General features: G+C 37.7%; 2 protein-coding genes across 3 annotated transcripts; both read right to left on the bottom strand.

The window, feature by feature from the left end:
- Positions 1-6,327: 6,327 nt before the first annotated feature.
- Positions 6,328-14,938, bottom strand: LOC113039520 (glycerol-3-phosphate dehydrogenase [NAD(+)], cytoplasmic-like). 2 transcript variants are annotated; one of them, XM_026197416.1, is made up of 8 exons: positions 14,752-14,938; positions 8,588-8,765; positions 8,233-8,373; positions 8,010-8,148; positions 7,798-7,910; positions 7,476-7,712; positions 7,285-7,391; positions 6,328-7,001 (listed from the first exon to the last, which is right to left on the bottom strand). In XM_026197416.1, the coding sequence occupies exons 1-8, from the start codon at positions 14,790-14,792 to the stop codon at positions 6,905-6,907; spliced, it is 1,053 nt and encodes a 350-aa protein (XP_026053201.1). In that variant the 5' UTR covers positions 14,793-14,938; the 3' UTR covers positions 6,328-6,904. The 2 variants fall into 2 exon arrangements, with proteins under 2 accessions (XP_026053201.1, XP_026053202.1); XM_026197417.1 differs by having other exon boundaries at positions 8,588-8,792; positions 14,752-14,847.
- Positions 14,939-16,612: 1,674 nt separating this feature from the next.
- On the bottom strand, positions 16,613-25,144 carry LOC113040785 (SWI/SNF-related matrix-associated actin-dependent regulator of chromatin subfamily D member 1-like). Its single transcript, XM_026199038.1, has 11 exons — positions 25,117-25,144; positions 24,891-25,051; positions 23,221-23,343; positions 23,027-23,143; positions 22,790-22,891; positions 22,455-22,616; positions 19,863-19,960; positions 19,639-19,774; positions 18,670-18,792; positions 17,917-18,018; positions 16,613-17,808 (listed from the first exon to the last, which is right to left on the bottom strand). The coding sequence occupies exons 1-11, from the start codon at positions 25,142-25,144 to the stop codon at positions 17,755-17,757; spliced, it is 1,206 nt and encodes a 401-aa protein (XP_026054823.1). The 3' UTR covers positions 16,613-17,754.
- Positions 25,145-25,924: the final 780 nt, after the last annotated feature.

Here is a 25,924-nt window from a genome sequence, read left to right as displayed (position 1 = left end):
AAATTAACAGTGGGAGCCAGCAGCCTGTCATGGAAAAAAAAAAAAAATCTCAGAATGCTCCACGTGAAACTTTGGCGTTCCGCCCTTTTTCTATTGTGTCTTATGATTTTGGTCAATAAGAACGAGGGAGAAAGAGAGAGAGAGCGAGCGAGCAAGACAGCGCTCGTGTAGTTTGAAGACTGTGAGTGCGCGAGCGTGCGTGAAACTTTGGTGTTTCGCCCTTTTTCTATCGTGTCTAATGATTTTGATTAATATGCACAAGGGAGAGTGAGAGCAAGAAGCACTCGTGTTGTTTGAAGACTGTTAGTATGCGCGCAGCCGGGGCTCTCTCTCGTATGCGCCCTGTCAGGCGCAGCAGTCATTCTATTCTACATCACTCACGGATCAAATAAAGCTTTGACAGCTGCCAAAAAAAAAGATCAATGCAGAAAAACCCCTGGATTGGTTATACAGGTCCTTCTAAAAAATTAGCATATTGGATAAAAGTTCATTATTTTCCATAATGTAATGATAAAAATTAAACTTTCATATATTTTAGATTCATTGCACACCAACTGAAATATTTCAGGTTTTTTATTGTTTTAATACTGATGATTTTGGCATACAGCTCATGAAAACCCAAAATTCCTATCTCAAAAAATTAGCATATCATGAAAAGGTTCTCTAAACGAGCTATTAACCTAATCATCAGGTTCAATCAACTAATTAACTCTAAACACCTGCAAAAGATTCCTGAGGCTTTTAAAAACTCCCAGCCTGGTTCATTACTCAAAACCGCAATCATGGGTAAGACTGCCGACCTGACTGCTGTCCAGAAGGCCATCATTGACACCCTCAAACGAGAGGGTAAGACACAGAAAGAAGTTTCTGAACGAATAGGCTGTTCCTAGAGTGCTGGGTATCAAGGCACCTCAGTGGGAAGTCTGTGAGAAGGAAAAAGTGTGGCAAAAAACGCTGCACAACGAGAAGAGGTGACCGGACCCTGAGGAAGATTTGATTCCAGACCTTGGGGGACCTGCGGAAGCAATGGACTGAGTCTGGAGTAGAAACATCCAGAGCCACCGTGCACAGGCGTGTGCAGGAAATGGGCTACAGAGAAGCAGCACTGGACTGTTGCTCAGGGGTCCAAAGTCCTTTTTTCGGATGAAAGCAAATTTTGCATGTCATTCGGAAATCAAGGTGCCAGAGTCTGGAGGAAGACTGGGGAGAAGGAAATGCCAAAATGCCTGAAGTCCAGTGTCAAGTACCCACAGTCAGTGATGGTCTGGGGTGCCATGTCAGCTGCTGGTGTTGGTCCACTGTGTTTTATCAAGGGCAGGGTCAATGCAGCTAGCTATCAGGAGATTTTGGAGCACTTCATGCTTCCATCTGCTGAAAAGCTTTATGGAGATGAAGATTTCGTTTTTCAGCACGACCTGGCACCTGCTCACAGTGCCAAAACCACTGGTAAATGGTTTACTGACCATGGTATTACTGTGCTCAATTGGCCTGCCAACTCTCCTGACCTGAACCCCATAGAGTGTGGGATATTGTGAAGAGAAAGTTAAGAGATGTAAGACCCAACACTCTGGATGAGCTTAAGGCCACTATCAAAGCATCCTGGGCCTCCATAACACCTCAGCAGTGCCACAGGCTGATTACCTCCATGCCACGCCGCATTGAAGCAGTCATTTCTGCAAAAGGATTCCCGACCAAGTATTGAGTGCATAACTGAACATAATTATTTGAAGGTTGACTTTTTTGTATTAAAAACTTTTATTTTATTGGTCGGATTAAATATGCTAATTTTTTGAGATAGGAATTTTGGGTTTTCATGAGCTGTATGCCAAAATCATCAGTATTAAAACAATAAAAGACCTGAAATATTTCAGTTGGTGTGCAATGAATCTAAAATATATGAAAGTTTAATTTTTATCATTACGTTATGGAAAATAATGAAGTTTTATCCAATATGCAAATTTTTTTTAGAAGGACCTGTATAACGTTGGACAAAATGTTGATCCGGCCATATCGTATATTCAGCGCACATGAGGTGAATGTTTTGCAAACGTTTTTTAGAGAAATAAAAACAGGTCGACGAATCGATGCACACATTTTTCGTCGACGTATTTTTTGCGTCAACGTCATAGATGACCTCGACGCGTTGTCCCAGCCCTAGTTTGGTGTTAATAAAGTTACTGCTGAGGCTGTGGAGGCTAGAAAATTTTGACTTGTTAAAAAAAGAAGGATACTCACACCAGGCTAGCTAATATACATTTTATTAGGCCATAAATGCATTTGTACACTAATATATATATATATATATATATATATATATATATATATATATATATATATATATATATATATATATAATAATTATTTGGATGAATTACACTTTTTTTTCATTGTAAATGTTTGTTTAAGGCATTGTTGAATACATACTGCAGTAATACTCAGACTAGGTAGGCTAATCAAAGTAATGAAAGCCCCACAAATTAAGTATATAAACAGCAAAACACATCAAAGAGTTAAAAAATATAGGTTAGCATACGTTGTTAGCTTCTTTTTTGTTTTGCTGTGTGCCTGTAATCAATCAGGCAAAACAGCTAAGAGATGATTTATCATACAAACTGTGGATTGTGTTAACACTGTTGCAGTTAATGCTTTAATGCTTCGAAACGTCATTATTTTTCATATTGATAATTAATTTTATTTATGTGACAAAAGCTTTTTTCCAAAATGATTCTGAAAATAGAATTGAGTGTCTCATTGATGAAAGTATTCATGGTATGATGCCATGTTACTTTTACATGATGATTTTATATTACCTGAGCATTTACAGGGACCACTCAAAATATTTTTCCATTATTTAGGCAAGTGGTTCCCAATCCTGGTCCTTGAGAACCCCCAATACTTCACGTTTTTTATCTTTCTTATCTGACACACACACACATCTGAGGTCTTGGAGTCTTCACTAATGAGAGTTCTTCAGGACCAGGATTGGGAACCACAGATTTATGCCAATGAAATTTATTTGATCTCTGCAGAATTTGAAACCTCTTCGACGGATATGCTCTTGTCTCATATGCTCTCAAATCACCCACCTCCAAGATCAGAGATGGATATATTGTGCATCACGACTCAATAATACTCACCACTGACTGAACACTAAAACTCCTCATGATGCTGAATCTGCTGCTGCTGATCTGTAATAGATAGAGTCCAGAGTCTGTGGTTCTGGTGTTTGTGATGGTCAGAGATCCAGTCTGATGATCCAGCTTCAGTCTGTCTCTGAGTCTATCATTACACTGAACATCTGTACAGATCTAACTCCGATCTCCAGTGATTTCAGCGATGAGAGTGTCCATGAAATACCATGTTATTGAATTGTTTTGGTTATTTATTACACGAGTGTCTAATGTAACAGATTCTCCCTCCTTCACTGACTTTCTCTTCATTTAATCTCGATCAGCATCAGAAACACCTGAAACACAAACCAACAGCTGCTGGAGGATCTTTTTTACGGAGAGGGAAACAATGAAGAAAAACAAGTTACACAACATGAAATAACTCTGGATATAAAGCCACCAAAAGTCAATTCGGATTAAATAATAGACAGTTAAAACAGATGTCCATAGAAGCTTATTGGAGATGGTGAGAGTAGAAACTTTCATCTCCATTACAGCTGAAGAGCAGCTTTTAATAAATCAAAAATGTACTCACCATGAACATCAAGGAGAAACAGCTTTGTACTTCTGCTTCCACGGAGACCAAAACTCCTGATCAGTAAATCATAAAGTCCAGAGTCTGTGGTTCTGGTGTTAGTGATGGTCAGAGATCCATCTCGATTCAGTTTCAGTCTGTCTTTGAGTCTCTTATTACGGTCTTTACACGGGACATCTTTACAGATATCCCTGAAACGTGCATCCATATATCATATGCGTTCAGCTACGAGATTTTTCGTTCTCCAAAGAACCCAATCTTCTTCGAATGGAGGCCAAATGCCATATTGTAGAGTGACTGAATCTCCCTCCATCACGAACACCGTTTTTGTTTCCAAATCAGACACAACTGGAGAAAAGATAAATATAGTCTTACCGTACACGAGTATACACATGAGCAATAAGAGACAAATGAGCAACTTTGAGACGAACTTCATTTTCACAATTATTGCGTAAAAATGTACAGATTCAGCAAACTAAGAGCGCTCTGTTCTTCCTGTTTCGAGGGACGGAGTAAAATTAATTATGGGAGGCACCTTACGCACTGGAACGCGATGATGTAATTATGTCTCGCGCCGTTATTTCAGATGACTGCATAAAAACATAAAAACAAGTCTTTGTACAATGCTTTGTAAATGTTCATTTATGGTGTTAGTAATTTAAATTTTCAATTTTAACGATTTTGAAGGCTGGTGTTTGGAATATATATATATATATATATATATATATATATATATATATATATATATATATATATATATATATATATATATATATATATGTATATGTATATATATATATATATATATATATATATATATATATATATATATATATATATATATATATATATATATATATAGTAATAAAACTGGATATGCATTATTATTATTATTATTATTATTATTATTATTATTAATCATTTTTTATTTTATTTTATTATTATAACCTTAAGATGTGAATGCTTGGAACGGCAAACACAATTTTACTCGAATTAATCAAAATGGATTTATAGCGTTTTGGAACCAAACTCTTCAAATATGAATCCCACCCTGTGCTCTCTTGTTTACTGCTTGTTTTGTTCAACTGAATTTCGAGAGCATGTATTAGACTTACTGTATCACATACATCACGTAGCTACTATACGGTATGTTCTGTTGAATATTTTGGCAAGTCATCGCTCTCTAGTGTCCCAAGGAGAAAATCACAGCTCTAATAATAGCGCTATACTTTCCCCCTGATAGAGAGCGCTATAAAAGGCAAGATACTGCTGTTCTCATAGAGGGAAAGCTAAGGAACCAATAATTATAAGCATGGCTGTAGCCAGGCATTGAAAATTAGTGAGTTCCAGGTGGTTTCTATAGTAACCCCCTTAGTATAAAATTGTGCTATAATAACCCCTATAAATACAACTAATTAAATACACTCACATTTGAAAAGAGACAGAAATGTAGATGTTTTTTGAGGGACGCTCATTTTTTAATCATACCCTATTTATTGCATCAAAGTTTGTTAATACTATATTTATGGGGTGGATAATTTTATCAGTTGTTTCACGAGTTCATACTTACATATAATTAGCTGAGGTATGGTATGCATATTTGGCGTGCTGTCCGGGGAAGGGCTCCGAGCTTGTGAATAGCCCGAACCTAGAGTACCCCCCCTTCCCGGTCTATTTATAAAGTGAACTCGAAGTGAGGAGATGGGGTGGAGGAGGGATGCTGATAAACCGTCAATGCATAGAGGTAAGTCAGCGATATTTATACTGTGGGATTGATTACTTGATTATGGTCCACCTGTGTTGATTAGGCTAAGTATCTGGCGCGCTCCTCCCGAATCTTGTTAATAAAACATCATTTATTATTCGTGCAAACATATTGTCCACCAAACGTGTTATTGTCGGATAGTCAAAACTACAAAAGACAATATATGACAATTAGCTCCAATGGCGCAGAAGATAAATTATGTGCATTTTGACATGATTGATCCGGGATCAAATCCTCCTATTGGTGAAATTTTTTCTCACTTTTCAAATTTCAAATCACATCAGAAAAGCATTTTTTCAATGAAAATTAAGTAAATAATCAATAAGTAAAGGGTAGGTGTAGGGAGGGCTTTATTGTCCCAGTAATGTGGCATCCAAATAAGTTATTATTGCATACTGATTTATAATGTACTACAATAGCGAGGTGCAGATATGTGCACTTAGTGTAAACAGCCGCTGCCTTTTTTGATTACTACCAGACTAATGCTGGCGGTGCAATGTTGCCAGATGTTATTATTACAATAAAAAAACCTATAAATAAATAAAATAAACCAAAATTATTTACGGATGCTAAACATTATGAATTATGCATGCAAATATTCATATGAGGAGTCTAGCAGCAAACTAGTCAACCAGAGAACAAATTTCTATTTTCGAAGATGAAAAATTTACAGAGGGCCGGCCCTCGGTGACCTCATAGCTGGCTACGGCCATGATTATAAATAAGGTGCACAGGCTTAAAAATAAATAAATAATCCACCTGACCTTTCAAACGTGAATTATGATGAAAAAAGTGGAAGTTAAAATGATGAATGGACCTGACATGAATCTAACATTAAATCAAAACAATACAATAATGCAATGGACAATTTCCTTTAATATTTAACTTACACATAAGATCTGTTCTGCGGTGCAAGGTAAGTCCAGTTTGCAAACATTAGTAATTAAAATGCTCCATTTTGTGTTATGTAAGGAGCTGCTTGCTCTCAAGAAAAGGTTGAAGGACGAGCCCTTGAAATGTTAAAGGTTACATGCGTCGGAAAGTTTTGGAAAGTAAAGGTCACATTCCATCTGTGTGTTAGAGACGCACTAGACTCAAATCTTAACTTTGTCTTCAGTCATTTCTACAATCACTAATGATTTCGCAAACAAACTTACGGAACAAAATCTATTTTTAACGGTCTATCAACAAAGAAACTTTGTTTTCCAGAAAGTAAATGCTTTTGAGGCACTTCGTCATCGGCTGAAAATTGCAGAATAGGACATTTTAAAAATACTTTAATACAGGACAACTTTAATAATAAGACTTTAATACAGGACAAGCTTCCTTTACAATGCATTTTATCCTAAATAAATCTTATGTACTGTTTATTTACAACATTTAGACATTGTTCATAATGTGTTAATGAAAAAACTAAAACAGCCATAATGATGTTTACATGTGTTCTGGATGGTTCTGTAGGCAGGCGGTGAACTCGTTGACCGGATGACCATGGTAACAGATCTGATAAACTGCATTAAACAGGGGGAAGCTGAAGAGAAACAGAGAAAGTTTTACATAAAAGAGTTTCCTGCGTGTCATGTGACCATTAACTGAAAACTTGAAGACTTTCGAAACCAAAACTTGAATGCTTTCTGCGTTAGCCTTCCTTAGAAAGGAAAATTTAATAAAAGAAGAATTAAGGAGGATCAAGAAATTATGAATAATCTATTTCTAATGTCTGCATAATAATCATGTAATAAAACAAAAATGTAATTGTAGTCTTATTACAAGTATTTAAAGCACTGATTGCGAACAACTCAAAAGGGAATTACTTTTCCAGCTGGTTTTTATCTTCGAGGAGCTGATGGACTTCTGCTGCAGTTGCCGGACCTTGAAGTTTCTGGCCGTTCAGCAGTTCCTTCTCAAGCTCCTCGATAGACTGACAACAAACCGAAATATTTAACGCTGCACAAGAACACTGAGAGAAAATGAAGTAACGTTCAAACCTGAGGCCCAGACATACCTTCCCCGTTCTAGCGAACGCTTCTCCGATTTTGCGGTTGCGTCCACTATAGCAGGTGGCGATGAGGTCGGCGACGCCGCAGCTCTCCAGAAACGTGGTGGTAGAAACCGGACCGGTCGTGCAGAATATCTGAGTGAAGGCAATCATCTCCATCAAACCCAGACGGATCACGGCAGCCTTGGTGTTGTTACCAAAGTCCAGACCGTCACAGAAACCAGTGCCCACTGCGACAATATTCTACAATTAAAAAAACATCCGTTCTTGACTTTAATGCCACTAAATGCTTCAGAAATCGAATGAAAATACATAGATTGATATTTACCTTTAACGCCCCACAGATCTCCACAACGTCAGCCTCTTCCACAACGGTCACACGGAAGTTTTGGGTTTGCACCAGTTCCTTTAACATGGTTCCGTGAGCTTTGCTTTTACACCCTGAACACAAAATTGTTACTTACTTGAAGAAACAGTGGCTGTACATAGCTGTATATAGTGGCACGTATAGGCACATTTTCCTTCTCCATCTCTGCTAACCAATTGTAGTTTCACAGAATTTCTCATCAGCGACCTCATTGGCCAGATTGGCTCCCATCAGCACGGTCATGGTGATGCCGAGTTTTTCCCTAATGACATCAGTGATCAGTTTCACTCCATCAGGACCCTTATTCACACCCTTGTGGAACACACACAGCGGTGTAACAGTGCTGCGGGGCCACATATAAAACCGAAATGCAACTACATATAGTAAGACACTCACCTTAATGAGAGACAATCCCAAAGCGTCCGTTTTGATGTGCCCCTTAATGATGTCACAGGCTCGGGACACAAATTGGTGAGGGATAACGAAAATGAGTATATCTGCACCCTTTATTGCATCCAACAGATCCGGAACTGCCACCTGAAGAAAAACTGCCATTTAACCCTGTTTATTTATTTTATCAAACACCATTTTAATGCTCCTTTGCATGAGTTTCTTTACTAACTTTGGTTAAGATAACTTTACTATTTAATATCCAAATTTCCATTGAAGTACTGCATTTATCATTGTTCACATGTGAAAAGCAATAAAGCTTAAAGAGTTCAAGGATCCTGGAGACGCTTTGTGTTCTCACCACATTGGGCGGCAGCTTGTGTCCAGGCAAGTATTTTACATTCTCGTGTTCGGTGTTGATGATTTCACTGAGTTTACGTCCGTTGACCATCTCCTCAAACACCCACATGTTCACAGTGTTTTCAAACGTGCTGTGTTTTGCTGCATTGGCGCCCACTATCTTGGCAATAGCAGAACCCCTGAGGAAACGAAAGAACTGTGACAATCTGCAAAGGATAAACAAAAGCCAATACTTCTGACATAAATGCACATACTGAGGGCTTAGTTAACAAAAGAACCAAATTCATCACATCAAAAAGATTATACACAGAATAAATGTGCAGTGCAAGTAGCAATAAAGTGACAAATTGTAAAGTGTCAAGTGGTGATAAGGTGACAGTGTAAAGACTAGTGTTTAAATTGTCAGTCAGATGCGTTATGAGTGTATGACGGTCCAGCAGGTAAAAAGTGCAGAGTGCCATTAAACAGGCTGAGTTTATCCTGATTATTCAGGTGGAAGTGGAAGTGGCAGTGGATTTTGACTATTTATCAGTCTAATGGCTTTGGGGTATAAACTGTTCTGGAGTCTGGATGTTCTGGACGCAGTGCTCTGGTACCGCTTGCCAGACTACTTGAGAGTGAAGCAATTGTGGATGGGATGGGTGGTGCCCTTGATGATGTCGCTAGCCCATTTGCAGATCATTTTTGTATATGTCCTGTAGTGAAGGGAGATCAGTCCCTGTGATTTTCCATGCCAGATTAATAACCCTCTGTAAAGCCTTTCTATCCCGCGTTGTGCTGTTGCCAAACCACACAGTAATGCAGCAAGTTAACACACTCTCCACAGTGCTTCTGTAGAAATTATGGAGAATCTGTGATGGCATGCCAAATTCCCTTAGCCTCCTCAGGAACTACATTCTTTGATTAGACTTAGTTTCTTACTAGTTTCTTTGTATTTACTGTCCATTTGAGGTCTTCTCAGATGTGTGCACCCAGGAACTTATAGCTGCCAACTCTCTGAGCCTCAGCATCTCCGATCAGCAGAGGCTGATAGATAGGGTTAGGTATGCTCACTCCTCCTCACGTCCACAACCATCTCCTTGGTCTTGCTGATGTCCAGTGTGAGATCGTTAGCCTCACACCATGTGACCAGTTCAGACACTTCTTTCCTGTATGCGGTCTCATCATTGTTAGTGAAAAGGCCAACGACTTTGCTGCAAAATTTACGATGATGTTGTTAGGATGGCTAGCAAAGTCATGAGTGAAAAGAGTGTACAGCAACGGGCTGAGTACACAGCCTTGAGGAGTGCCTGTGTTCATTATACTGGAGGAGTGTTTTCCGAGGCGAACGTGCTGAAGTCTACTGGTGAGAAACCTCAGTATCCAGTTACACAGTGCACAAAGCAGGCCCTTGGTTATATAACTTGTTTATGAGTTTGGAGGGGATGATAGTGTTGAATGCTGAACTGTAATCCATGAAAAGAAGTCTGGCATAGCTGTCTTTATTTATTTGATAACTATTATGGAATACAATGATTACATTATAAAACTTTTAAAATTGTGTCTGCAATCATAAATGCATCCTTCTAAATATAAACTTGATAATCCTCGAACACTGGAAGCAAGAAACATGCAATTAAGATACTAATTGTGGACGGTAATAGTAATTCAGTTCATATCATATTACAGCTTTGCTTCAGTAGGCTATCTGCAAGGCCATAGAAAAAAAGTTTATGGGTCAGAAAGAAAAGACTGCAGCCTATTATTTTTGTTTAATAAGGACCAGTGGACATTTGGGTCAATCATTACTCAGCAATTATTACCCAAGCAACTAAAAAATCTGTAATCTATCCTAATGTTATCTGTAATATTCAAAGAGCAGAGAGGTTAGGTATTCCTGGTTCACACCTGAGATCCGCAGAGGGAAGCCATGCAACATATACTAGGGTGACAAGACAGCCCTGTTTTCCAGGGACAGTCCCAGTTTTTGAAGTTGTCCCTGGAAATGTCCCCATTTTACACCACGTTCAAAACAACCCGCAAATACACTGAAAAAGCCCAACCAGCCAGCTGGCTATTATATGATTGTGATTATATTCCCCATTAGAGGACCCGCCAGCTGATTACTTGGTCGTAACTCGCAAGCCTTTATTGTTGCCATGTAAAGCTTGGACGAGAGCAGAGCACTATTATCATCAGTTATCGAAAGAGATCACGTTATATACATATTAAAACAAAGTATTACTGTTTGTGTGCAGTGTATAACACGGCATGAAGGTTGCGGGATTGTTTTGCACACAATAGTCCTGTTAAACATTCCTGAAACTCACAAAAAATATATATATAAAAAAATAAACTTATCAATTACACTTGCACAATAACATTTGCAGAAAGCAGATACTTTCTAGTCAATATGAGCCTAAAATCCAAAATATTAACCCTAATTTGGGATAGAAAAGGTCAATTTCCAGAAGCATATTTTTATAAACAAAATTTGACGATATGTATCGGAATTAAAAGTCTATCATTTCATATAATGGTCTATCGTTTATTTTGTGGTGCTTCAAAAAACATGGTTTACGGTAATACATTTTCATACTTTGAATGACGTTTGTCTTACATGCATTACACGGGGATGCAGACAGAAGCATAAATAATAGCATGTGCGCGCTCACATCACGTGGCAGTGGGCGTGGTCACGGCGACTTAATGTTTGCAAACATTTTTATGCACTGCAGTTTTAAAACAACTGATTTTAGGCCGTTGAAACACAAACAAAATAGCTATATATGTTCACTGTCTCTGTTTCTGTGTGAGAAGAGTGCTTAAGACACGGATCAGTTGCTAATAGAGCTTGTGAGCATTTTTTTCCGTTTTATTGGCTTTGCACGATTGCATAAACAGTTATATGCGTCCAAATGCCCAGTTTTGCAAGTATCCTCATAAACACAGTCATTTAGGTCTTAAGGGAATGTAAACAGTTGCGAGAGAAAGTTAGCTACGTCAGACTTCGTACTTCCGCTCAGTTTCAGCTCGCTTCTGTTTACGAAGCAAAAGGAAATAGCAGAGTTTGGTATTACCAGGCTAAGAGAACGCGCATATTTAACAGTATATTGGATCCGAACCTCGGTCTTAAAGGGGAAGCTGTCCAATATTCGTCCTGTCTGCCATTCATGAAAACCTCTCACTGCTCTTGACTAAATCACTTTTGTAACTAGAATAAGAAGAAAATAAATAATAGTAATACTATATATATGGATATAACTTACACAGTGAATACTAACTCATTTACACAATGGATTTCTTATTTATGGTAGTTTTTTTTGTTGTTGTTATAATTAAGTATAAGTATAATTAGTTTTCTTGTTCTTATTTCATCACTGACTGTTTATTTATCTCCAGTGAGCTTGAGTTATTTTTTAGTTTTGTTTGTATTATTTTCTTGTATTAGTTTGATATCGACTCGAAACTGGTGACAAGGATTATGAAAATTGGCAAAGATCTTAATATAAAATAAAAAAAACGTATTAAATTAAATGTATGCATTTAGCAGATGCTTTTATCCAAAAGTGACTTACAGTGCATTCAGGCTATCAATTTTTACCTATCATGTGTTCCCGGGAATCAAACCCCCAACCTTCCACTTGATAACGGAATGCGCTACCAATTATTAGCTACAGGAACACTAAAATAAAAAAAATTATTATTATTATAGTATTAAAATAAAAATAACTATATCAAGATATCGTTATCTTGATATATGTGTTTATATCGTGATTTATGATTTTGGTCATATCGCCCACCCCTAGGTAGTATGTATTTAGCCAACACACAGTTGTACATTTTTAAATACAGGTAAAAAGTTAAATAGTTACACGGCCACCCCTGTATAAACTCTGGCCACCCCTGTGGCCACCCCTAAGATTATTTGTAGTGGGCACTGGGTACTATTAATTTAAATGCAGAATGTAAATTCACAATAGTTTAAGAAGTGAAAAAAAGTGCAGCACATGCTGCAGCCACAGTTTTGTGTCTCTGAGCAACATTAAAGTGTTTCGTTCCTGAATGACTCAACCGTTTAAATGATTCGGTTCAATTGCAATGACTCACTTATTAACAGTGACTCGCTGCCACCTATTGGCATTGACATTTTATGGAACCTTTTCATTTTTTAAAGGGGGGGTGAAATGCTATTTCATGCATACTGAGTTTTTTTACACTGTTAAATAGTTGGATTCCCATGCTAAACATGGACAAAGTTTCAAAAATTAAGATGTACATTTGAAGGAGTATTTCTGTTCCAAAAATACTCCTTCCGGTTTGTCACAAGTTTCGGAAAGTTTTTTTCGAGTATGGCTCTGTGTGACGTTAGATGGAGCGGAATTTCCTTATATGGATCCTGACTCACTTCTTCCTGGAAGAGCGCGTGCTCCCGTATAGCGAGGCTGAGCAGCACAGACATTTCACTGATCAGAGCGATTCACTGATCAGAGCGAGAGCGTCGCGAAAAGTCACAAAAGAAGTGTGTTTTTGGTTGCCAGGGCAAGACAACCCTGCACAGATTACCAAAAAAAAAAACAGCATTAAGGGACCAGTGGATGGAGTTTATTTTTACAGAGCATCAACGGAGTTGTGCAAGTGTTTGTGTTTGTTCCCCTGCATTTCGAAGATGCTTGTTCACAAGGCCCAGTTTGACGCCGGATTTGCGTATCGTTTATTTCTTAAGGATGATGCAATCCCAAGGAAAAAGGGTCACGATCGTGTGTTGGAACTGCAGGCGGTGAGTAAAACTGCTCCAAATATCTCTGCCTCCTTGTTAGTGCGTCCCCTCCCATGCCGGTGACTCGGGTTTGAGCCCTGCTCGGAGCAAGTCGTTGCTGCTGCTGCTCTCGTTCAGTTTCAGCCTCTGGATCTGATTCTGGATCATAAATAAACGGCTGAATCTGACTGTAAGCCATGGTTTCTTTTGGATGATGGTTTTTCCCTCACGGTAATGTCACAGTTTCCAAATGCTCTCAACGCAAAAGCCTACTGGTGCTCGTGATTCTTTAGCTCCGCCCACACGTCACGCCTCCAGTCTGTCGTGTTTTTCCGGGAAAAATCGGTACAGACTATCTTTCTCTTATGAATATAATAAAACTAAAGACTTTTTGGATTTATGAAGGATGCAGTACTACTCTATATGTACTCAAGATTAACAGGATATTGAGTGAAAACGAGCATTTCACCCCCCCCCTTTAAATAATTTCAAACATCAGTTTTCAATGTTTTATCTTTAAAATATCAAAACATTATTTATTGATTTGTAACTGCAGGTTAAAGTATTCCATGTTCCACGGAGTTGCATTAAACAGTGTGTAAAAACATCTAAATGGCACTTCAGGTGCAGCTTCTGTTTTATCTGCATTGCAAAGATCAATTTTGTTGATAATGATTGCATGTGCTTGGTAAAAGCCCAAATGCAAGTATTTGACCTAAAACATGGTGCACACTTTTAGAAACAATGGTGTAAAGGTAAAAATAAAATAAAAAATCTGGTGTCAGCACAATTAAAAATAAGATATCAGCACAATAACACTCAGCAAAATAGTCTAATTATCGTTATCGATAAAATCCTAGAACTCACAGAGATATAACTTTTTGTCTATATTGCAAACTCTTATATTTTTTCTTTATTTTAATGTGCCACCCCAAAATTTACTGTGGCCTCATTTGGCCACCCCTGTTAAAATTATCTGGGGGCGCCACTGGCAGGGGTTAAAAATGTTCTACTTGAATAATTTTACTTTCTATCTATCTATCTATCTATCTATCTATCTATCTATCTATCTATCTATCTATATCTATATTAATGTATATTAATGTATGGTACCCACAAAAAAATACAAATTAATTAATTAATTAATTAATAATAATAATAATAATAATAATAATAATAATAATAATAATAATAATAATAATAATAATAATAATAATACGGAACTAGGAAATGCCCCGCGGTTTTCATTTTAGAAATCTTTTCACCTTAACGTATGCATCATTCTTCAATTTTCTAAGATAGAAATAAGTTAGATTTCTGTTTGTGCTGTTTCCAAATACCCTACACTTCAGTCAGTAGCTTTGCATTAATAAACATAAACCAGCAAAAACAATGTAAAATAATCACGCAGTGTAAATGTCACGAACCAGTTGCCAGAGCCGATGATGCAGACTTGCTTAGCCGTCATACTGCGTCTGTCAGCCGGCTGTAAGACTTCCGTGTGCTTGAGACCCGCTGATGGTCCGGAGACAAACCTGTGGACGTGCTTTTAAAGAGCCCTAGGACGCGCCTCACTGCCCTGAACGCGCATTGGCTGATTTCTGAATGGTTTGTTTTCCCCCACGGCATAATCCGTTATGACGTTTTTGTGGGCGTTCCGACCAATGCCGAACAAGAGAAAAGCACCCGGATGCAGCCTGAAGATCGTGGCGGGGCTGCATCTTGGGCGGAGCTGCATGTGTCGCCCCGCCCCATACCTACTCTGATTGGTTCGATAGGTCATGAATATTAGGTTCAGAGAAATATGATAGAACCTGTGTGCGTAGTTGGTGTAAGACGGAATAGGTTGTTTAAAAAGCTAAAAACGCTTAGTTTTAAAAAGCCTTCATAATGCACAGAAGAAAGAAAATAACACATAAGTCTGTAACTCGCCATGTCCCTGAAATGATTGTCTTACTTAACCAAGCTGATCTTTAGGCTAACAGACGAACAAGCCACTACATTTAATACATGTCTTCAGATAGAAGAATAAATTATGGATTCAATATTTTTTGAATATGTGATTATTTCTTGTGAGAAAGGAAATGAAAAGGATGGATCAGTTTTATTTTCATTTCTATAGCTTGAAAAGACAATTATTGTTACATATAGGCTATTTATCTGTCATGTAGTTGATAAATGACACCGCATTAGGCTAATGTTGTCGGCTGTGTGCCATTTTAATTTTTATTGATTTATTAAGCTTGAAAGCACATAAATGTATTTTTGATTAAAACGTCTTTAAAATAAGTTTGCATCTGGTGAAGTACAGCCAACTTCTAAGTTGAAGCAAGTGCGGTTTAGCTGGGGGTATTTTTACATTTATTAAGTAGCTACTGTTGTACACAAGGTGTACATTTTCAATAATCTTGTTAAACAAATCCAAACTGATCAAACTCAAGCTATGTAAACCAGTTATAGGCCTACGCATCTTCAGTCCAGATAATATTTTTTTCCAGACACACTATTATTGTAATTTGTATTGAGAACATTTGGTTCAATCACTAAAAAAAAAAATAATAATAAAAAAAAAAAAAAAAACAGAACATGCAGAATCAAACGAGTTCATTCAAAGAAAAATAATGCAAGGTACTTGTTTCAAATCACCCTTGCTGCTGGAATAGAATATAATAATAGGGCTAAAGATGATACATAAGAAAATCGACTTACATTATCTAACGTAATTGACTGTTTTTGTGTGGGTCTGCAATTGTTTGTAATAGCATCTATTGTGACATAAAAAGTTATGAAGCATGACACAGCCTTGAGGTTTTGTACTAGAACAGGTAATTAACTGTTGGAGTGCTACAAACCTAATAACTTCTCACCACAAGGACATCAGTGTAAAGGGAGAGAATTACTTTCACGGATAATAAAAAAATTACACTCAAAATTCTAATATTTTCCTAATAATATTATCAATGCGTAATGCATATAGGCAATATTTTTTTCTCCCATCCATTGCTATGGTTATCATTATTCCATTGCAATTACGAAAGTGAAGTGTAACGCAATAGAACACAAGGGCCATTCAGAGGTGTTTACGACATAATCAGATGTCTGCAGTTAGCCAAATGCTACAAAAACATGGCGTCAATATAAACGTTTGATGCTCTCCAGAGTGTAAACACTATTACGCACTGGAGAGGCTGCCAAATCGGTTTAATCAAGATCTTATTAGAGTTTAAAAATCTATTGAGCACTTTTGGAAAAAGATTAAAAGATGTATTGATTACACTTTACACCGGCTTCTGCATCGATACAAGATTATCTTTATTATAACACAAGGGCTAACAGAGAAATACAACATTTGGTCCATTAAAGAAAATAAAGAAAAACAAGATTGTAAAATATAAAAATCAAAGCAAATGCATGACTTTAGGAAACCAACAAAATATAGGTAAAACTTAAACTACCCAGAATGTTTTTAGCACTTGACTTCGAAACGTTTTGAATTACTTGAGTGGAAGAACCCATGGCCTCTCTGCAGCGCATCTATAAAATATTAAAAGACTTGTCCGTCTTCCCAGACATTTTGTGGGTTTCACGTTGTCCTCCTTTCAGAGCTACAAGTTGACTTTAATGAAGATAATTAATCAAATAAACCAAAAAACTATAAAGACAATTCTCTAAATGTATCAATACATATCACAGCAAGGTTAGATTGGAATTACTTTAGTCGAGGGCGAAGCTTGTGACCAAAAGATCTATAATCAACCAGGTCGATTGACAATACATCTAATCGAGTGGATCTAAAACCACTATTGAACGGAGGACGTGGAAAAAAACTCTTATTTACTGATAGTTGCAGAAAACGTTAACCAGTAAGCTTGCTTTAAACGCCAACAGACTTGTCTGAGGAACTTCCTCCAAATAATTCATCTTCACAAGAGCTGAGGTACTAAACTACGTCATTATCCGCCATCTATGCTTAACTAGACTAGATCTTCATAAAGTTCATATTATGAGAACATTAAAATATCAAAGACAATATCAATAACTTTAAAAATAAACAATGACCCCTCCAACTGATTGGTTAATATGGAAAGCAGCGAATGGGCTCAAACATTAGCACGTCCAAGAGCATTCTTGCGACTTGGAATTAAATTATCCAACGAAGCCTGTCAGTTTGGTCGGAAAACCGCATTTTCCAAAGTGACAGCATTGCAAAATCACCTTGACGAATGTTCAGTCACACGGGAACCTTGAAATAAGGAGGTCAAAATAAGGATGACAGCAGACAATGGGTTGTTTTTCTGGGCAGCTACAGCAGGACAGCACAAGATAAACTGTAATATAACTGTAGTGATCAGCGTCTGGAGCACAGAGCAGTAGGACATTTGCTGCCCAGAGAACCAATTGGTACTGTGTCGTGACGGCCGGGAGCTTGCTTATGTGTTTCGAATGCCAAGAGCCTGTTCCAGCTCCTGTCTCCTTTGCTGAACCTGAGAGAACGAAATCGAGAGAAACGTCAATAAAAAGACGAGTGATTTCCCATGCAAGCTTTGAGATTTCAAATATTTCAAGGTGGCTAAATAAGTGTAAAGTATTACCTTTGAATAGAAATATCGGCACACAGCTTCCTGAGCCCAGGGCTGGTAGTAGAACTCGGCTCTCCTCTCCTCCTCCGGGTTTCCAACCACATCTGTCATGGTCTGCATGGACGCAAAATTCAGACACCAACAGAACAAGATGCAACAGTTACTGATTAATGGCTTTTGTCTGGAGCAACACTCTCTCTGCAGCATTAAATCCCAAGGAAATACACGCAACTGGGTCACAACAGATGCTATATTTTTAGCCTGATAAATTCTGAGTGAGCAAACAGATGCAAGCTTTATTTCCCTAGCGGTTTACAAATTCAGCATCCTATACAACTGCCTGTGAAACATCCTCCCAAACCCCGAAATCATTACAAGTCCACTCAGTTGAGCAAACAGACAGATGGAGAAAGACTACAGCTCTTAGCGAAGGTTAAACGACTTCTTCCGACAAGCGAACTAAGAGCTTAGCAAAAGCATTCATGAACCCTGAAGGCTTTATAAGAGAAAATGGAACTTCCAAATTCATGCATCCAAAAAACATGGCATTATCATGGGACCAGGGTAAAAAGTGTGGTATTGCCACTAATACTTATAGTATTAGTGTTCCTGTGGCTCAGTGGTAGAGCATTGCGTTAGCAGCGCAAAAGGTTGTGGGTTCGATTCCCAGGGAACACATGCTAGGTAAAAATGTTAGCCTGAATGCATTGTAAATCGCTTTGGATAAAATCGTCTGCTAAATGCATAAACTTAATTTGGACTCACCTTCAAGTCTCGGCATTGTGACTGGAGCCAGTCGTTGATGAAGCCCTGCGGGTCTCTTGCGAAGCTCAACATGAACTCCCTTTGAGTCTTCAGGTGGTTAATGGTTTCGATGGTCTCATGAATCTACAAGGATTATACAACATGTTTACTATACAACAGTTAGTTCTGGTTCACTTGTTTGGATGTGTACTCCATATAAAAGTTCTTTATTAAAACTGTTGTATAAGAGCAAAATCACACTCCATCTTGCTTTACATCATAACAGTTTTAACTGTACTCCGATATTTTATAAACAAACAGACTAAATACAATGGTCAACCACTGACTGTGAAGGACATATTTTGACTGTTGCAAACTGACTAGTGGTTCAACTGGGTCAAAGGGGAACAGCAAAAAATAATAATAATAAATAAGTTGAATAGCCTGGAGGTTAATATACATATATGAAAGTGGCCAATGAATCACAATTCCACTTTTGATTGAGTGCAGTGCCATAGAAAGGATAGATGAACTCAAAGAAACTCAACTTTAACCCACAGCTGATTTATCTTCGCAATTCAGCCAATTCACAATCACTTGAACTGAAAACCATGATTACATCAAGCATGGAGGAGTAACTGTGGCAACAATATATCCACGGCGAGTCCGGCTTCTATCCCTGAAGTGGCTACTAGACTACTAAAATTTCTAAGCAAACAGATTAGGATAAAATTAAACATGTCCAGAGCTGACAGAAAGCAGGATGCTGTTCTCTCTGGCTTGGCTTCTGTTCGCAAGAAAACCGTTTGAAAACATTCAGACCGGCGTGTTGCCAAGAGCCACTCTGATATGCAGCAGACAAGCACAGGCTGTGCAACAAAACACCAGTGCAAAGGCAAAGGCAGAGCTCTCCCCTGCAGAGATGTACTGAGCACTTTGAAAGACGTTTTGTCCAGCCAGAACAAGGGGGCTTTTGGCCATATTCCAAACCTTGTTGTCGAGGCCTGCAATCTCTTGCTGACTGGCTGTGGAAAGCAGGAAAGAGTTCATCTGAGTCTTCAGGGTGTCATCTACCTCCACGTCTATATCATAGCACGCCGTCTTCTTCTGGTCATTGGGGTCCACGCTGAGATACAAAAGGATGTTTAGGCGTTTAAATCACATTATGGGGCAGAAACAACAATTCTAAGTGACATCATGTGGGTGATGGTTACCTTATGACATGGTTGATGATGATTGGCTCGGGGGGCATCAGTAGTGCATGCAGCCGTTGAGGAATCTCAGAAAACTTCATCCTCTGGGTTTCAAAAATCTAAAACAATGAGAATCTAATTATTGGGTTTCAAATAGTCTCAGTCTCACGCCTAAACGTTGGCTAAACATCAGATGCATATGGGACACAAAAGGGGAAACACTTCAAGAGTGTTTAATTCATCATCGGATTGGTTGAATTATACATTTCAGGGGAGACGTGTATATCACGTTCAGAAACGTTCTGCATGGAAACAAAAAAGCTGTGGTGCCAAACCCCCCCACAAAAGACAGGGTTTATAATTGTTACGTCAAGCGCTTATCAGGATCAACTAAACGCTGGATATTCAAATGTCAAATATTTAGTTTACGGCATATAAACTTTAAAGTATGTCCAAGAGTTTTACTCAGCTTTCCACACCTGAAACGTGACACTGAACAAAATGAACTGTGTTTGTTTGTTATGTCGGTCTAAAGGCCTCATGGGCGGGCCTTGGCCAATGAAAGCTGCCATGAATTCCAAACCTTCAGCCATCAGGCTGATGATCTGGCTATGCGAGATTAGGTTTCAAAGATCTTGAATTAGGAAAACCGTAAAGTATTGGTTTCCAAAAATCTTTTGCGAGAACTGAGAACTATTGGGTTTCAAAGATCTAAAACCGGGATAGACAACTCCGGTCCTGGAGGGCCACTATCCTGCAGAGTTTAGCTCCAACCCTAATTAAACACACCTGAACAAGGCAATCAGTGTTTTCAGGATTACTAGATAGATACAGGCAGGTGAGTCTTTATGAGGGCTGAAGCTAAACTCTGCCGGATAGTGGCCCTCCAGGACTGGAGTTGCCTATCCCTAATCTAAAACAATGAGTATAAACTATTGTAGGGTTTCAAAGATCTCAAATGAGGAGAACCAACAATTATTGGTTCACAAAGATCTTGAATTAATGAGTAGTGAAAATTTCGGGTTTCAAAGATCTAGAGTGAGAAGAAGTGAGGTAACTAGGGAAATCTTTAAAAGGAGGACTGACAATTTTGGCTTTAATTATCTAAAAACAAGGCAAACCTAAAAGGAACAGGTTTCAGAGATCTTGAGCGAGGAGAACCAACAATTACTGTTTTCCAAAGATCTTGAATCAGAACCAATAATCATTGCATTTCAAATATATAGAATGAAAATAACTGGTCCAATTAGTTAATTTTATCCTTGAAAAAATACATATAAGGAGGGCTTACAAGGTCTTGAATGAAGAGAAACAGCAACTAATGGGTTCCAAAGATCTTGGAGGCAAATTGTAGATTTTTGGGTTTTATTGATTTAGGAGGAGCAAAAATGATTGGGTTTCAAGATCTTAAACAAGGAGAAGCATCAATTACTGAGTTTCGAAGATTTAGAAACGAGAACCACCAACAGTTATTGGTTTTCAAACATCAAGAAAAAAACTAATTTCTTTAACAGATCTGAAGCCATTAGCATTACAGCTACTGTCCTGTAGGACTGGGAGATGAATCTATTTTAGCGATTAATTCGAATGTTTAGTCTACATCAATTTGTTTGAATGAAATTCGGTTTTCTTTTTTTTTTTTTTTAAACTCACCATGTCTACACTGGACACAAGTGGTGCAATCCAACAAAAGACAAGAGAACCCATTGATGTTGTCTACACTGGACACGAACCCCATCAGTAAACTGATACCTCGTTCTATTTATGATGAAATGTACTGACATTACATTCAGATGATTTGCAACTGTAGTGTGGTGTCATCAAGTTTAGACAGAATTACAGAACACCTAAACCAGTGGTATCACAAAATAGAAATATAGAATAGAAAATGATTTTCACTTGCTCTGTCCTACGTCCATGATACTAATTCACTGTGCAGTTGCCAGTTTTAATCTGAACAGCTCTTAACGCCAATTGTGCACTTGGATGGTTAGATGCATGACTAGTAAGTATACATATATAAATAAAATAAAAACTTAATGTCTTTCCAGCATTAAGGTACAACTGCTCTTTTTTTTATATAAATCAACTTGTATCAGTTATAAATTTGACTGGTAAAGGATAAAGAATGAGAGCCCCCTTTGTATTTGCCCCCACTGCATATCAGGGATGACAGATTGATAAAAAGACATGCTATATATATATATATATATATATATATATATATATATATATATATATATATATATATATATATATATATATATGACTAGATGTAACTTTATACTTTGTGGTAAAAGTGGCTCTGTGATCGACTCTGCCCTTTCAGTGCGGCTCCCATGAAAAAAAATAATAATGAAGACCTCTGACAGTCTCACCAACATTTACAAACTGCATCCAGTATAAGAATGGTAGATTTTGTTACGGAACATTTTCACTGTTTACAATGGCAGGGCCTGCCATCTTGTATTTTTGGCTTGTTGCTTCTGATTGCACTTTAACCCAAAGGGAACAATCCAGATCAAACCCAAGAAGGTAAAATCAAAACAAGATCAAATTAAAACTGGTTTTGAACAATTTCTTTGTTATCTGAAAATTGAGTTTAAGTGGTACCTGTTGGAGGTATTTATCACAGTTAATGAACTCTCGTTCATGAGGGTCCTGGAGTTTGTGGGTCTTGACGTACTGCCACAGAGCCTGGATGATCACGGGCCGCGTTTGAGTGTGGATCCCCAACAACCGGGCAAGTCTGGGGTCCAACTTAAACTGAGGAGGCTAGAAAGTGAACAGTTTGTGTCATTAGTCACAGCTCCTCACATTTACTAATAACGTGGAGCGGTGCCACCTGCTGGTAGTTTCTGAAGAACAACAAGGGCTAAGCTTGGAATAGCATACTTCATGCATTATGTAAACAATGGATATTGGTGCTTTGTCATGTTTGTAATCACCTGGTAATCCAGCATGAGGAGTACAGTACAGCGGACGCCAACATCTCCAGGCCTCTTCACCTGAAATCCATCGGTCTCTTGAGTCGTGGCTGTTCGGTGCCACTGGAAACAACACAAAGACACTTTAATTAGTGAAAAATGGCACAAAAGTGGCATTACAAGAGATCTAGGGGACAGTACATCAGTGGACTAAGTTTAAAGCACTACAGTTGAGAAATGCACTTTTCTGCATCTCACCTCCACCAAATGATTGTCAGGTCCATATAAGTCTTTGTCCAACTCGATCACTAAAGACTTGAAAAAAGAAGAAAACTTCCTCTTCTGCTTGGTGGCTTCATACTTGGACACAGCAGTCTGAAACAGAGAAACACAGTTTTCAGAAATAATAAACAATAAAGAGTTTGCCTTTACGATGACAGAATCTCATTTACGTCTTCAAGAAGTCGTCCCTCCACACGCAGCTCCCAAGATGCAACGGTTCCTTCGCCGTCCTCTGCATCCGGTTTGGCAGGGTTGAAGGTGTTGGAGATAAATATCCGTAGTTTTCGTTTTTGCTGCACACAACAAAGTTACACCTTTTGAACAACTGTATGACCTACATGAATTACGATAAATAACTTTTTTAATATAATCTAAATAATTCCTTTCAAAAGTCTTTTTTTTATTATTGACTTTCATTGAAAGTAACAAGTTTTATTATTTAAAGGGTTATTCTATTATTTCTTAAGATTAAGAAACTGAAGCCTTCGCCTTATTTTTCTTGAGTATCAAGAACACAGGAACACTTAACAATTGTAACATTGTAAATTAACAATTATTTTATGGCATTACTTTACAAAATAACAAGAGTTATTGGTGTTTGGTCACAGTATTCAACACCCAGAGGCAGGGTCGTAGCTGGGGTCAGCGGGGCCCCGGTGAAGGTTGTTCCAGTGAGCCCTGTTTGAAATTGTTTAATTTGTATGTTCGTTTATTTTTATTTATTTTTGCTATTTACACAATCTTTAAGTTTTTTTCAAGTTTGTAGGTGTCCAGTTACAGAAACCGAATAATTAAATGTAAAATAGCAGTGTATAGTCTTCAGTGTAAAAAATAAAATATACAATCAAACCAAAATTTATTCAGACACCTTAAACATTTCTCACATTATTACAGTTTATTTGCTATTGCTTCTAAAATGGTTATAAAATATGACAAGAATTTAGAGTTAAACTGTGTCAGAACCAAATTCATCTTGATAATGTCATAACTTTGATAGAAATGTACGTAATGGATTACAATCAACCAAAACTACAGACAACTGTTATTATGACAATATTTACTCAACTATCAATACTTCGATGACCAATTACCAAGCAATGCTTAATTTTGTTCAGACTGTGGTGTGAAAAGGTCGCATTAGCAATTCAGAAAGAAAAAAAACACATAAGCAATGCATGGTGCTTTATAAGGTGCTGAATAATTTTTGGTCCCAATTTTATAGATATATAGATAGATAGATAAAACATTTATATCTATCTATTTCACTAGCAGTTCACTGTATGAAGATTATTTGGGTATAATATGTCACAGTTTGCTTATACTCACTTACAAAAATGTATTCGTTTTCTGTACCTACTAGTAAAATATGTATATATCAAAAATTATATCTGGAGTCTGGATAATTTTTGGTTTGACTGTGCATAAATTCTTGTTAAAACTACAAAGTAGGGATGCTCATATTGACCGTTTAACCGTTAACCGAAAGTAAAAATTTTGACCGATTAATACTATCAGTTAAACGGTTTAAACGTTTTTTTTTTTAGGTTATTTTTGTTTAGTTTGCTGCATGGTTTCGAAAATAAAATAGCCTAGGCTACTATATAGCTTATTTATTAACTCACGGAGCGCGTCGGCACGCTCAACCACACCCGTGACACATGCCTGCAGATTTTTTTTTTTCTGAGCAAGGGAAGCAAAATGAAGCGAGCGAAAAGAAGCACTGTGTGGGATTATTTTAACAGAAAGGGCGACAAAGTTACCTGTAAATTATGCGGCGCCGTATTAAAACACAGCAGTAGCACAAGTACGATGCAGTACCATTTACGAAGCAAACACCCACAAGCTTCGAGTGATGAAGGGCAACAAACTCTGCCCTCCATGTTATCAGGGAGAAGATGCGATGCACGGCGATCTGAGGAGATGACGCACTGATTATCCAGAAGCAGAGGTTGACATCTACATGAGAGACGATCCTCCTCCTCTGGATATTAATCCTCTTGACTGGTGGAAAGCAAATGATAGGCGTTAGGCGCTTCCCGAAGCTGGCCACTCTATCGAGACGTTACCGATGTATTCCCGAAACATCTGTCCCATTGTAGAGGGTGTTTTCTGCCGCGGGTCTAACTGTCAACAGGTTGCGCTCCAAACTGACCCCACATCACGTTGATATGTTGCTTTTTTACATAAAAATTAGACAAGGTTTGAGGTAGGGCTGCTATTTTTATTTAATTAAAAATCTTAATCTAACGGGAAAAAAATCCGGTTTGAAAGCTTCGTTCAAACGGATTCAGTGTTTCTTTTTGTCATCTTAATTTGTTAATTATTTAAGTTAAAAATATATATATTTAGTGTAGGCCTATTTTGTATTTAATTTGTATTATTTTATTCTATTTTTCTCTCACTGTCAGAAATACTGCAGGTGCGTGGAAATTTAAACTGAATCCAGGTTCTGTTGTTGATCTGTTCTGTATGCTGCTGTTTGTACTTTGCACGTTAAAATAAACCCTTTGATTAAAAAAAAAAATGTTTGTATTTTTTTAAAGGGTCACAGATATGCGTTAATTTTATTTGTATTTAATACCAATTCAATATTATAATCTTATCAGTTAACGGTTAATAATCGATTAACCAGCGGCGGTTGTCGGTTGGGAAAATTAATCGAAATGAGCATCCCTACTACAAAGTAATTCAATCAAGAGCAGTGAGTGATTTTTCTTTCATTAACATTTTAGCAGCTAGTAGCTAAATTAGGCCTGTCACTTTCAGAGACGATGAACGCATCTTTTCCCTCAACTGTTTACTTTCACTTAAGAAATAACGGTTTTAAGTTTTTTCGAGCATACTTTCCAAGACGGGTATTTTGACATTATGTAT

The sequence above is a fragment of the Carassius auratus genome, chromosome 22 (assembly GCF_003368295.1).
Source record: "Carassius auratus strain Wakin chromosome 22, ASM336829v1, whole genome shotgun sequence".
NCBI classification, from domain to species: domain Eukaryota; kingdom Metazoa; phylum Chordata; class Actinopteri; order Cypriniformes; family Cyprinidae; genus Carassius; species Carassius auratus.
This window is presented reverse-complemented; position numbering and strand designations above follow the sequence as displayed.